Raw genomic sequence first — 12786 nt, 5'->3', positions numbered from 1 at the left:
GTGACAGTTAATCTAAAATGTACCTTTTCTGACTTTACTTTTACATTCTATGTCTATTTCCCCTGTCATGCCAATAAACCTGACATTCTATGTCTATTTCCCCTGTCATGCCAATAAACCTGACATTCTATGTATATTTCCCCTGGCATGCCAATAAACCTGACATTCTATGTATATTACCCCTGTCATGCCAATAAACCTGACATTCTATGTGTATTTCCCCTGGCATGCCAATAAACCTGACATTCTATGTCTATATTTCCCCTGTCATGCCAATAAACCTGACATTCTATGTCTATTTCCCCTGGCATGCCAATAAACCTGACATTCTATGTCTATTTCCCCTGGCATGCCAATAAACCTGACATTCTATGTCTATTTCCCCTGGCATGCCAATAAACCTGACATTCTATGTCTATTTCCCCTGGCATGCCAATAAACCTGACATTCTATGTCTATTTCCCCTAGCATGCCAATAAACCTGACATTTTATGTCTATTTCCCCTGGCATGCCAATAAACCTGACATTCTATGTCTATTTCCCCTGGCATGCCAATAAACCTTACATTCTATGTCTATTTCCCCTGGCATGCCAATAAACCTGACATTCTATGTCTATTTCCCCTGGCATGCCAATAAACCTGACATTCTATGTCTATTTCCCATGGCATGCCAATAAACCTGACATTCTATGTCTATTTCCCCTGTCATGCCAATAAACCTGACATTCTATGTCTATTTCCCCTGGCATGCCAATAAACCTGACATTCTATGTCTATTTCCCCTGGCATGCCAATAAACCTGACATTCTATGTCTATTTCTCCTGGCATGCCAATAAACCTGACATTCTATGTCTATATTTCCCCTGGCATGCCAATAAACATGACATTCTATGTCTATTTCCCCTGTCATGCCAATAAACCTGACATTCTATGTCTATTTACCCTGGCATGCCAATAAACCTGACATTCTATGTCTATTTCCCCTGGCATGCCAATAAACCTGACATTCTATGTCTATTTTCCCTGGCATGCCAATAAACCTGACATTCTATGTCTATTTCCCCTGGCATGCCAATAAACCTGACATTATATGTCTATTCCCCCTGGCATGCCAATAAACCTGACATTCTATGTCTATTTCCCATGGCATGCCAATAAACCTGACATTCTATGTCTATTTCCCCTGTCATGCCAATAAACCTGACATTCTATGTCTATTTCCCCTGGCATGCCAATAAACCTGACATTCTATGTCTATTTCCCCTGGCATGCCAATAAACCTGACATTCTATGTCTATTTCCCCTGGCATGCCAATAAACCTGACATTATATGTCTATTTTCCCTGGCATGCCAATAAACCTGACATTCTATGTCTATTTCCCATGGCATGCCAATAAACCTGACATTCTATATCTATTTCCCCTGTCATGCCAATAAACCTGACATTCTATGTCTATTTCCACTGGCATGCCAATAAACCTGACATTCTATGTCTATTTCCCCTGGCATGCCAATAAACCTGACATTCTATGTCTATTTCCCCTGTCATGCCAATAAACCTGACATTCTATGTCTATTTCCCCTGGCATGCCAATAAACCTGACATTCTATGTCTATTTCCCCTGGCATGCCAATAAACCTGACATTCTATGTCTATTTCCCCTGGCATGCCAATAAACCTGACATTCTATGTCTATTTCCACTGGCATGCCAATAAACCTGACATTCTATGTCTATTTCCCCTGGCATGCCAATAAACCTGACATTCTATGTCTATTTCTCCTGGCATGCCAATAAACCTGACATTCTATGTCTATTTCCCCTGTCATGCCAATAAACCTGACATTCATTTGTACCCTCCCATTCTTCCAGGTGCTTGTGCAGACTGAAAAATCACGTAATACTCGCATCGTTACTGGTCCCATGCAGAACGTTGTGGAGAACGTTGTACAAGGACGACTCCACAGGCTACCAAAGGCTGTGATGGACGTCCCCAGTCTGGCTCCCCTGGTCACCAAAGACTGTGATGGACGTCCCCAGTCTGGTTCCCCTGGTCACCAAAGGCTGTGATGGACATCCCCAGTCTGGCTCCCCTGGTCACCAAAGACTGTGATGGACGTCCCCAGTCTGGCTCCCCTGGTCACCAAAGACTGTGATGGACATCCCCAGTCTGGCTCCCCTGGTCACCAAAGACTGTGATGGACGTCCCCAGTCTGGCTCCCCTGGTCACCAAAGACTGTGATGGACGTCCCCAGTCTGGCTCCCCTGGTCACCAAAGACTGTGATGGACATCCCCAGTCTGGCTCCCCTGGTCACCAAAGACTGTGATGGACGTCCCCAGTCTGGTTCCCCTGGTCACCAAAGAAGTTTCAAAGCGTGTCAAGCCATTTGAATTGAACTCCATGCTGCGACAGACCACTCCTTCCACTCTCAAAGACTTTAGTCGGGACAAGGTTTTAGAAGAATGGAGTACAACCGCTCCCACTTTCATGAGTTTCCTGGAGACTGCAAGCCCATTTGGAAAGAGACAGAACAAGAAGACACTAAGAGCACAATGGTCATGGCTGGAGAGAGCCTTCTCAGGGTGCCGCAATGTATGGGAACTCTATTGTGCTTCATCACGGTAATGCAGAGGAAGGATGCCACCGTCGGCTTGCTAGACTTGGCATCTGTCAGCAGGCAGAGCACATATAAGAAGCTTAAAGTAATGTAACACGATTAATTCAACGCTGATTCAACGATCAACGTGTCATCAAGATCTGTACAAATCTCACTTAGTCGTGTTCAATCTGTACAATTATTTTAATTGATATAAATATTCACATAAGGAAGGAGATGTCCACAGCCAGTAGTGTGATTTAGTGAAACACGTTAAGGAGTGTTGTCCATAACAAAATAAAACATACTGCAGAACAACACTGGAGTACAGTCATTTTCTTTGTAGAATTAAGTTTCCTTTTTTCTTATCAGAAATGATCAGGCAAATATATCAATGTTTCTGTTTGTTCCTTGTCATGAAAATAAAATTATAAAACTAATTAATTGTTTAAAGAATAACAAGAAAACAATTCAACCAAACAGTTGATTTCCTTAGTATTAACACCATGTACATTTACAATAAGGACAAGGGATAAAAACATCACCAACCACTGTTTTTATTTCAATAAATTACATATTTATAGAAACCTATTTTAGTAGTGTGCTTAGTAGTACCATAGTAATATAGGATTTGTGTACACATACGTGTGTGCATATATTACATGTATGTATCTTAACATACAGTATTATATTACATGTATATTAAATGACACATACAGTACACCTCACATGCATATCAGACACACAAATTCAGCAGTAATCACACTGCCTATCTGAGAGCTAGACTCCCTTTCTTACTTATTTAACTCTTAAGGATTTTTTAACACATCGTTCCATGGTTTTATTGTTCCACAGAACCAAACAGAAGACAGCCAGCTGCTCTTTATCCCCAAACAAAAATAATAAAGTACAAGACAGAGGAAACCAACCAACCAAGACAGTTAACCAGAGGGGTATCCTACGAAGCAAGCTAGATCTACTCAGGGTCTTCTAAAGCTAACCAGCTTCAGCTAGATTCACATTCCAGCTCAGGCTTCATGCGTACTACGACGGTGGATATTGCTTGTCCACCTGCCGCTAACTCTAGCAGGTTTGTAACTGCGCATGCATGTCGCACATGGCTAGTCGAACGGTGAACTCTTCATTGAGACGATGCTGAAACATCAATCCATGGGCAAGTCAGTGACACATTTTCATTTGTGCCGAAATCAAAATCAAAGAAAAGTTATTTTGGAAATTCATCAGGCTATGGTGTGGAATAGGCTTTTAGAAGTGTTGTCTTTATTTTATAAGTTATCGTTAATGCCGTCTGTATTTTATTACTTTTCATTAATGCCGTCTTTGGTGTGTTTATCAACGCACAACAACCACAAGCACCTTCATACAAAAGTCATACAAAAGTGTTACTGTGGGTGAAGTTTAAAATGCATTCTGTCATTACTAAATGTGTAATGTGATATATTTCCATTTTGTGCCTACTGTAATGTGATGCATTCACAGCATTCAACCCAGTCCAAGACCTCAGGAACACGTGTTAACATGACATCACTATGTTCTGACTGAGTAAGCCAATCCTCCAGTCCAAGCCATGATTACAGGTAGTGAAGAAAATAAACTACTGGCAGCGAGGCAGCAAATGAAGACCAATTAAAAGACCAAAGGTGCAGAGGCCAGGACAAGACCCTAGCTGTCTGGCCCTGACTGATGGACAGCAGCGTTGGGGTCAATTCCATTTCAATTCCAGTCAATCCAAAAAGTAAACTAAATTCCAATTCCACATTTTCCTGATTGAAAAGCAGTGAAGAGAATTGGAATTGGAATTTCAGTTTACTTCTTGAATTGCTGGACAGGTTTGAAACGTCCGTCTGTCCACATGAAGCAGTCAGGTCTTGAATTAGTAGCAAACTGACGCTGACTGCAGAAAAGCCCCGAGCTGGAGTTCCATCCATGTCCGGCTTTCACTTAGCCTGGAAACTAATCTGAATAGTGAAACAGTGCGATATTCAGTGTGGGTTCCAGGCTAGCTTTTACTGGCCTTACAGTTCACCAGTTCAGTTCCCAATACAAGCACAGGGGATGACCCACACACAAAGCTATGATGACATGGTACACACATGGCCAAACCATGATGACATAATACTCACATGGCCAAACCATGATGACATTGTACACATATGGCCAAGCCATGAGATATCTGAGTCATGTAAAGGGATGTCCCTCTCCCTCTCCTTCCCCCTTTAGAAAAGGTGTTGCTTGTTTGATTTCCACAGTGACTTAACACACTACAGTGCATCATCATAACAGTGCTTTAGCCGTATTTATCTTGGTATTACTGAGGTTAGTGAAAGTGTACCACAATCCTCTCAAAGTAAAACACTCTGCCCGGCAGACAACAGTCTTCTTTAAACAGACGGTCTTGGCTTTCTGATTCCTGATATCAGATATATTGAGATGACAGGCAGGTACCATGCACCTGTCATTCATTTGGAGTTTAGTTCCTCATATAAAAATAAAGTCTTTGTCGGCCTCTTCTCCAGATTGGGAAGACTTTCCCCCCGGTCCCTTGTCTCTGTCAGGGTTGGGGGATTGGTCCTTGGGTTTGGAGCCGTTGTCCTCAGAGTTGTGGCGGTGGGGGCTCTGGTGTTTGGCAGGGTCTGATACTGAGCCTGGTTTCACTGCTGAGGAGACGAGGACAGGATGTGGTTATGAGAATGAACAGCAGAGGGTGCCAAAAACAACCTTATCTGAAAACTAACCGGTTTATTTCTGTTTTGATCTCGATCTCTACCTCATCTGTGCTAAAAATGAGTAAAAATAACACTTCTAGACAGTAACTTGTGAAAGATGAATCCAACAAACACATTTTCTAAAGAAAAGCAAGCACATTTTCCAACAGGCACCAAGACATGTTCCAAAAATATGAACATATCCCATGTGAAGCCCAGATAACTTTCTGCCTCAGGTGCAAGGTGGAAAAAGGTCAATAGGCAGCATGGGTAGATTCATTTTGGTAAGCTTCCTTCAATTATAAGTGTTTTGGTAAGCTTCCTTCAATTATAAGTGTTTTGGTAAGCTTCCTTAAATTATAAGTGCTTTGGTAAGCTTCCTTCAATTATAAGTGTTTTGGTAAGCTTCCTTCATTATAAGTGATCACTATCAATCAAATCATGCCCAGAAGCTCCAATAATGAATCTCACTGCAGTCTGACCTGCACTATGGGACAAGATGAGAACTCATGAAAGGTACAAGTGAGAGAGGAGGAGGGAAAGGGGGAACTTCTTCTAACCAGTACAGGGGAGGGCCTTCCTGCTCTCGTGCTCTCCCACTTCCTGTTCGGTGCTGGTAGGTGATTGGCGGGCGTGTCGGGCTCTGAGGGCTGTGATTGGCCTGTCAGCTTCCTGATCAGAATCAAACACGCTACCGTCTTCTGTTGGGACATTCACTGGGGAGAGGGTGGCGGGATGGAGGCTGTTCTTTAGTGCTCGTTGATCAATTAGCCATTCAATTAGTCACAGGGCCAATCCGATTGGGGTATAGTAATTCATTCTAATTAGTCTTTTAGCACATCTGGGATGCTAAAAATATAATACAAGTAGACAATGTGTGGTTATTATTTGATGGAGTTTGTAAAGAATGAGCATCAATAACATATCAATAACATATTGATAGATTCAATCTTCAGCCATAATTTAATCTTCTCACTAGCACAGTGTGGTCTGTGGTGCCATCAGTGACTGTTCATAGGAGTAATGTTGCTGTGTTATAGAGTGTGTAGTAGAGTGCGTTATAGAGTGTGTAGTGAAGTGTGTTATAGAGTGTGTAGTAGAGTGTATTAGTGCGTAGTAAAGTGTGTTATAGAGTGTGTAGTAGAGTGAGTTATAGAGTGTGTAGTAGAGTGTGTTATAGAGTGTGTAGTAGAGTGTGTTGTAGAGTGTTATAGAGTGTGTAGTAGAGTGTGTAGTAGAGTGTGTTGTAGAGTGTTATAGAGTGTGTAGTAGAGTGTGTTATACACTGTGTAGTAGAGTGTGTAGTAGAGTGTGTTATAGAGTGTGTTATAGAGTGTGTATTAGTGCGTGTAGTAGAGTGTGTATTAGTGCATAGTAGAGTGTGTTATAGAGTGTGTAGTAGAGTGTGTAGTATAGTGTGTTATAGAGTGTGTAGTAGAGTGTGTTGTAGAGTCTATAGTAAAGTGTGTAGTAGAGTGTGTTATAGAGTGTAGTAGAGTGTGTTGTAGTGTTATAGAGTGTAATACAGTGTGTAGTAGAGTGTGTTATACAGTGTGTTATACAGTGTGTAGTAGAGTGTGTTATAGAGTGTGTAGTAGTGTGTAGTAGAGTGTGTTATAGAGTGTTTAGTAGAGTGTGTTGTAGAGTGTGTAGTAGAGTGTGTTGTAGTGTTATAGAGTGTTAGAGTGTGTAGTAGAGTGTTACTAAGTGTGTAGTAGAGTGTGTTATACAGTGTGTAGTAGTGTGTGCAGTAGAGTGTGTAGTAGAGTGTGTATTAGTGCGTATAGTAGAATGTTTATTAGTGTGTAGTAGAGTGTGTTATACAGTGTGTAGTAGAGTGTGTTATAGAGTGTGTAGTAGAGTGTGTTATAGAGTGTAGTAGAGTGTGTTATAGAATGTGTAGTAGAGTGTGTAGTAGAGTGCATTATAGTGTGAAGTAGAGTGCGTTATAGAGTGTGTAGTAGAGTATGTTATAGAGTGTAGTAGAGTGTGTTATAGAGTGTAGTAGAGTGTGTTATAGAGTGTGTAGTAGAGTGTGTTAGAGTGTGTAGTAGAGTGTGTTATAGAGTGTGTAGTAGAGTGCGTTATAGTGTGTAGTATAGTGCGTTATAGAGTGTGTAGTAGAGTGTGTTATAGAGTGTGTAGTAGAGTGTGTTATAGAGTGTGTAGTAGAGTATGTAGTAGAGTGTATTGTAGAGTGTGTAGTAGAGTGTGTTATACAGTGTGTAGTAGAGTGTGTTATAGTGTGTTATAGAGTGTGTTATAGAGTGTGTAGTAGAGTGTGTAGTAGAGTGTGTTATATTGTGTAGTAGATTGTGTAGTAGAGTGTGTTATACAGTGTGTAGTAGAGTGTGTTATAGTGTGTTATAGAGTGTGTTATAGTGTGTGTAGTAGAGTGTGTTATAGAGTGTGTAGTAGAGTGTGTTATAGTGCATAGTAGAGTGTGTAGTAGAGTGTGTAATAGTGTGTATTAGTGCGTAGTAGATTGTGTTATAGAGTGTGTAGTAGTGTGTTATAGAGTGTATAGTAGAGTGTGTATTAGTGCGTAGTAGAGTGTGTTATAGAGTGTGTAGTAATGTGTGTAGTAGAGTGTGTATTAGTGCATAGTAGAGTGTGTTATAGAGTGTGTAGTAGAGTGTGTTATTGAGTGTGTAGTAGTGTGTTATAGTGTAGTACAGTGTTTTGTAGTGTTATAGAGTGTTATACAGTGTGTAGTAGAGTGTGTTATACAGTGTGTAGTAGAGTGTGTAGTAGGGTGTAGTAGCGTGTGTTACAGAGTGTCCTCCTGAGTGGAGCAGTGGTCTAAGGCACTGCATCGCAGTGCTAGCTGTGCCACTAGAGATCCTGGTTCAAATCCAGGCTCTGTCGTAGCCGGCCGCGACCGGGAGACCCATGGGGCGGTGCACAATTGGCCCAGCGTCGTCCAGGGTAGGGGAGGGAATGGCCGGCAGGGATGTAGCTCAGTTGGTAGAGCATGGCATTTGCAACGCCAGGGTTGTGGGTTCGATTCCAGTATAAAAAATAAAAATGTATGCACTCACTAACTGTTAAGTCGCTCTGGATAAGAGCGTCTGCTAAATGACTAAAATGTAAATGTAAAATGTAGTAGAGTGTGTTATAGAGTGTGTAGTAGAGTGTGTTATAGAGTGTGTAGTAGTGTGTTATAGAGTGTGTATTATTGCATAGTATAGTGTGTTATAGAGTGTGTAGTAATGTGTGTAGTAGAGTGTGTATTAGTGCGTAGTAGAGTGTGTTATAGAGTGTGTAGTAATGTGTGTAGTAGAGTGTGTATTAATGCGTAGTAGAGTGTGTTATATAGTGTGTAGTAGAGTGTGTTGTAGAGTGTGTTATAGAGTGTAGTAGAGTGTGTTATAGAATGTGTAGTAGAGTGTGTAGTAGAGTGCATTATAGTGTGAAGTAGAGTGCGTTATAGAGTGTGTAGTAGAGTATGTTATAGAGTGTAGTAGAGTGTGTTATAGAGTGTAGTAGAGTGTGTTATAGAGTGTAGTAGAGTGTGTTATAGAGTGTGTAGTAGAGTGTGTTAGAGTGTGTAGTAGAGTGTGTTATAGAGTGTGTAGTAGAGTGCGTTATAGAGTGTGTAGTAGAAGAGTGTGTTTTAGAGTGTGTAGTAGAGTGTGTAGTAGAGTGTGTTATACAGTATGTAGTAGAGTGTTAGAGTGGGTAGTAGAGTGTGTTATATAGTGTGTAGTAGTGTGTAGTAGAGTGTGTAGTAGAGTGTTATAGAGTGTGTTATACAGTATGTAGTAGAGTGTTATACAGTGTGTAGTAGAGTGTGTAGTAGTAGAGTGTGTTTTAGAGTGTGTAGTAGAGTGTGTTATAGTGTATTATAGAGTGTGTAGTAGAGTGTGTATTATAGTGCGTTATAGAGTGTGTAGTAGAGTGTGTTATATAGTGTGTAGTAGAGTGTGTTGTAGAGTGTGTAGTACAGTGTGTTGTAGAGTGTAGTAGACTGTGTTGTAGTGTTATAGGGTGGTATAGTGTGTAGAAGAATGTTACTGAGTGTGTAGTAGAGTGTGTTATACAGTGTGTAGTAGAGTGTGTTATACAGTGTCTAGTAGAGTGTGTTATAGAGTGTGTAGTAGAAGAGTGTGTTTTAGAGTGTGTAGTAGAGTGTGTAGTAGAGTGTGTTATACAGTATGTAGTAGAGTGTTAGAGTGGGTAGTAGAGTGTGTTATATAGTGTGTAGTAGTGTGTAGTAGAGTGTGTAGTAGAGTGTTATAGAGTGTGTTATACAGTATGTAGTAGAGTGTTATACAGTGTGTAGTAGAGTGTGTAGTAGAGTGTGTAGTAGTAGAGTGTGTTTTAGAGTGTGTAGTAGAGTGTGTTATAGTGTATTATAGAGTGTGTAGTAGAGTGTGTATTATAGAGTGTAGTAGAGTGTGTAGTAGAGTGTGTTATAGAGTGTGTTGTAGAGTGTGCTATAGAGTGTGTAGTAGAGTGTGTAGTAGAGTGTGTTATACTGTGTTATATTGTGTGTAGTAGAGTGTGTTATAGAGTGTGTAGTAGAGTGTGTTATATAGTGTGTAGTAGAGTGTGTTATAGAGTGTGTAGTAGTGTGTTATAGAGTGTAGTACAGTGTTTTGTAGTGTTATACAGTGTGTAGTAGAGTGTGTTATACAGTGTGGAGTAGAGTGTGTTATAGAGTGTGTAGTAGGGTGTAGTAGAGTGTGTTACAGAGTGTAGTAGAGTGTGTTATAGAGTGTGTAGTAGAGTGTGTTATAGAGTGTGTATTACTGCATAGTATAGTGTGTTATAGAGTGTGTAGTAATGTGTGTAGTAGAGTGTGTATTAGTGCGTAGTAGAGTGTGTTATAGAGTGTGTAGTAATGTGTGTAGTAGAGTGTGTATTAATGCGTAGTAGAGTGTGTTATAGAGTGTGTAGTAGAGTGTGTAGTAGAGTGTGTTGTAGTGTTATAGAGTGGTATAGTGTGTAGTAGAATGTTACTGAGTGTGTAGTAGAGTGTGTTATACAGTGTGTAGTAGAGTGTGTTATACAGTGTCTAGTAGAGTGTGTTATAGAGTGTTAGAGTGGGTAGTAGAGTGTGTTATATAGTGTGTAGTAGTGTGTAGTAGAGTGTGTAGTAGAGTGTTATAGAGTGTGTTATACAGTGTGTAGTAGAGTGTTATACAGTGTGTAGTAGAGTGTGTAGTAGAGTGTGTTATAGTGTATTATAGAGTGTGTAGTAGAGTGTGTATTATAGAGTGTAGTAGAGTGTGTAGTAGAGTGTGTTATAGAGTGTGTTGTAGAGTGTGGTATAGAGTGTGTAGTAGAGTGTGTTATACAGTGTGTAGTAGAGTGTGTTATAGTGTGTTATAGAGTGTGTTATATTGTGTGTAGTAGAGTGTGTTATAGAGTGTGTAGTAGAGTGTGTTATAGAGTGTGTAGTAGTGTGTGTTATAGAGTGTGTATTAGTGCATAGTAGAGTGTGTAGTAGAGTGTGTAGTAGTGTGTATTAGTGCGTAGTAGAGTGTGTTATAGAGTGTGTTATAGAGTGTGTAGTAGTGTGTTATAGAGTGTATAGTAGAGTGTGTATTAGTGCGTAGTAGAGTGTGTTATAGAGTGTGTAGTAGTGTGTTATAGAGTGTAGTACAGTGTGTTATAGTGTTATACAGTGTTATACAGTGTGTAGTAGAGTGTGTTATAGAGTGTGTAGTAGAGTGTGTAGTAGTGTGTTATATGGTGTGTATTAGTGCGTAGTAGAGCGTGTTATAGAGTGTGTAGTAGTGTGTTATAGAGTGTGTAGTAGAGTGTGTATTAGTGCGTAGTAGAGTGTGTTATAGAGTGTGTAGTAGAGTGTGTTGTAGAGTGTGTAGTAGAGTGTGTTGTAGAGTGTAGTAGTGTGTTGTAGTGTTATAGAGTGTTGTAGAGTGTGTAGTAGAGTGTTACTGAGTATGTAGTAGAGTGTGTTATACAGTGTGTAGTAGAGTGTGTTATACAGTGTCTAGTAGAGTGTGTTATACAGTGTGCAGTAGAGTGTGTTATAGAGTGTGTATTAGTGTGTAGTAGAGTGTGTTACAGAGTGCAGTAGAGTGTGTTACAGAGTGTGTAGTGGAGTGTGTTATAGAGTGTGTAGTAGTGTGTGTATTAGTGCGTAGTAGAGTGTGTTATAGAGTGTGTAGTAATGTGTGTAGTAGAGTGTGTATTAGTGCGTAGTAGAGTGTGTTATAGAGTGTGTAGTAGAGTGTGTTGTAGAGTGTGTTGTAGAGTGTAGTAGATTGTGTTGTAGTGTTATAGTGTTATACAGTGTGTAGTAGAGTATGTTATACAGTGTGTAGTAGAGTGTGTAGTAGAGTGTGTTATAGAGTGTGTAGTAGAGTGTGTTATAGTGTGTAGTAGAGTGTGTTATAGAGTGTGTAGTAGAGTGTGTTATAGTGTGTTATAGAGTGTGTAGTAGAGTGTGTAGTAGAGTGTTTTGTAGAGTGTGTTATAGAGTGTAGTAGAGTGTGTTACAGAGTGTAGTAGAGTGTGTTATAGAGTGTATAGTAGATTGTGTTATAGAGTGTGTAGTAGAGTGTGTTATAGAGTGTTAGAGTGGGTAGGAGTATCTGTTATATAGTGTGTAGTAGTGTGTAGTAGAGTGTGTAGTAGAGTATTATAGAGTGTGTTATACAGTGTGTAGTATAGTATGTTATACAGTGTGTAGTAGAGTGTGCAGTAGAGTGTGTAGTAGAGTGTGTAGTAGAGTGTGTAGTAGAGTGTGTTATAGAGTGTGTAGTAGAGTGTGTTATAGAGTGTGTTATAGAGTTTGTAGTAGAGTGTGTAGTAGAGTGTGTTGTAGAGTGTGTTATAGTGTGTAGTAGAGTGTGTAGTAGAGTGTGTTATAGAGTGTGTATTAGTGCATAGTAGAGTGTGTAGTAGAGTGTGTAATAGTGTGTATTAGTGCGTAGTAGAGTGTGTTATAGAGTGTGTAGGAGAGTGTGTTATAGAGTGTGTAGTAGTGTGTTATAGAGTGTAGTACAGTGTGTTGTAGTGTTATAGAGTGTTATACAGTGTGTAGTAGAGTGTTATAGAGTGTGTTATAGAGTGTGTTATAGAGTGTTTAGTAGAGTGTGTAGTAGAGTGTTATAGAGTGTGTAGTAGAGTGTGTTATACAGTGTGTAGTAGAGTTGTTTTACCGTGTGTAGTAGAGTGTGTTATACAGTGTGTAGTAGAGTGTGTTATATAGTGTGTAGTAGAGTGTGTTATAGAGTGTGTAGTAGAGTGTGTTATAGAGTGTGTAGTAGAGTGTTATAGAGTGTGTTATAGAGTGTTTAGTAGAGTGTGTTGTAGAGTGTTGTAGAGTGCTGTAGAGTGTTAGAGTGTTATAGAGTGTGTAGTAGAGTGTTATAGAGTGTGTAGTAGAGTGTGTTATACAGTGTGTAGTAGAGTTGTTTTACCGTGTGTAGTAGAGTGTGTTATACAGTGTGTAGTAGAGTGTGTTATATAGTGTTATAGAGT

At 40.0% G+C, this 12786-nt stretch overlaps 1 protein-coding gene across 1 annotated transcript in view; it reads right to left on the bottom strand.

Annotated features, from left to right (window-relative positions):
• Positions 1-4833: 4833 nt before the first annotated feature.
• Positions 4834-12786, bottom strand: part of LOC311139268 (F-actin-uncapping protein LRRC16A-like) — a gene marked incomplete at its 5' end in the record, with an annotated part of 109468 nt that continues 101515 nt past the window's right edge. Inside the window, one exon of the mRNA XM_084174157.1 lies at positions 4834-5280. Within this exon, the coding sequence (XP_084030283.1) occupies positions 5102-5280 (179 nt within the window). The remainder of the gene's footprint in view (positions 5281-12786) is intronic.

The sequence above is a fragment of the Coregonus lavaretus genome, assembly GCF_964263955.1.
Source record: "Coregonus lavaretus genome assembly, chromosome: 13".
In the NCBI taxonomy this organism is placed as follows: domain Eukaryota; kingdom Metazoa; phylum Chordata; class Actinopteri; order Salmoniformes; family Salmonidae; genus Coregonus; species Coregonus lavaretus.
This window is presented reverse-complemented; position numbering and strand designations above follow the sequence as displayed.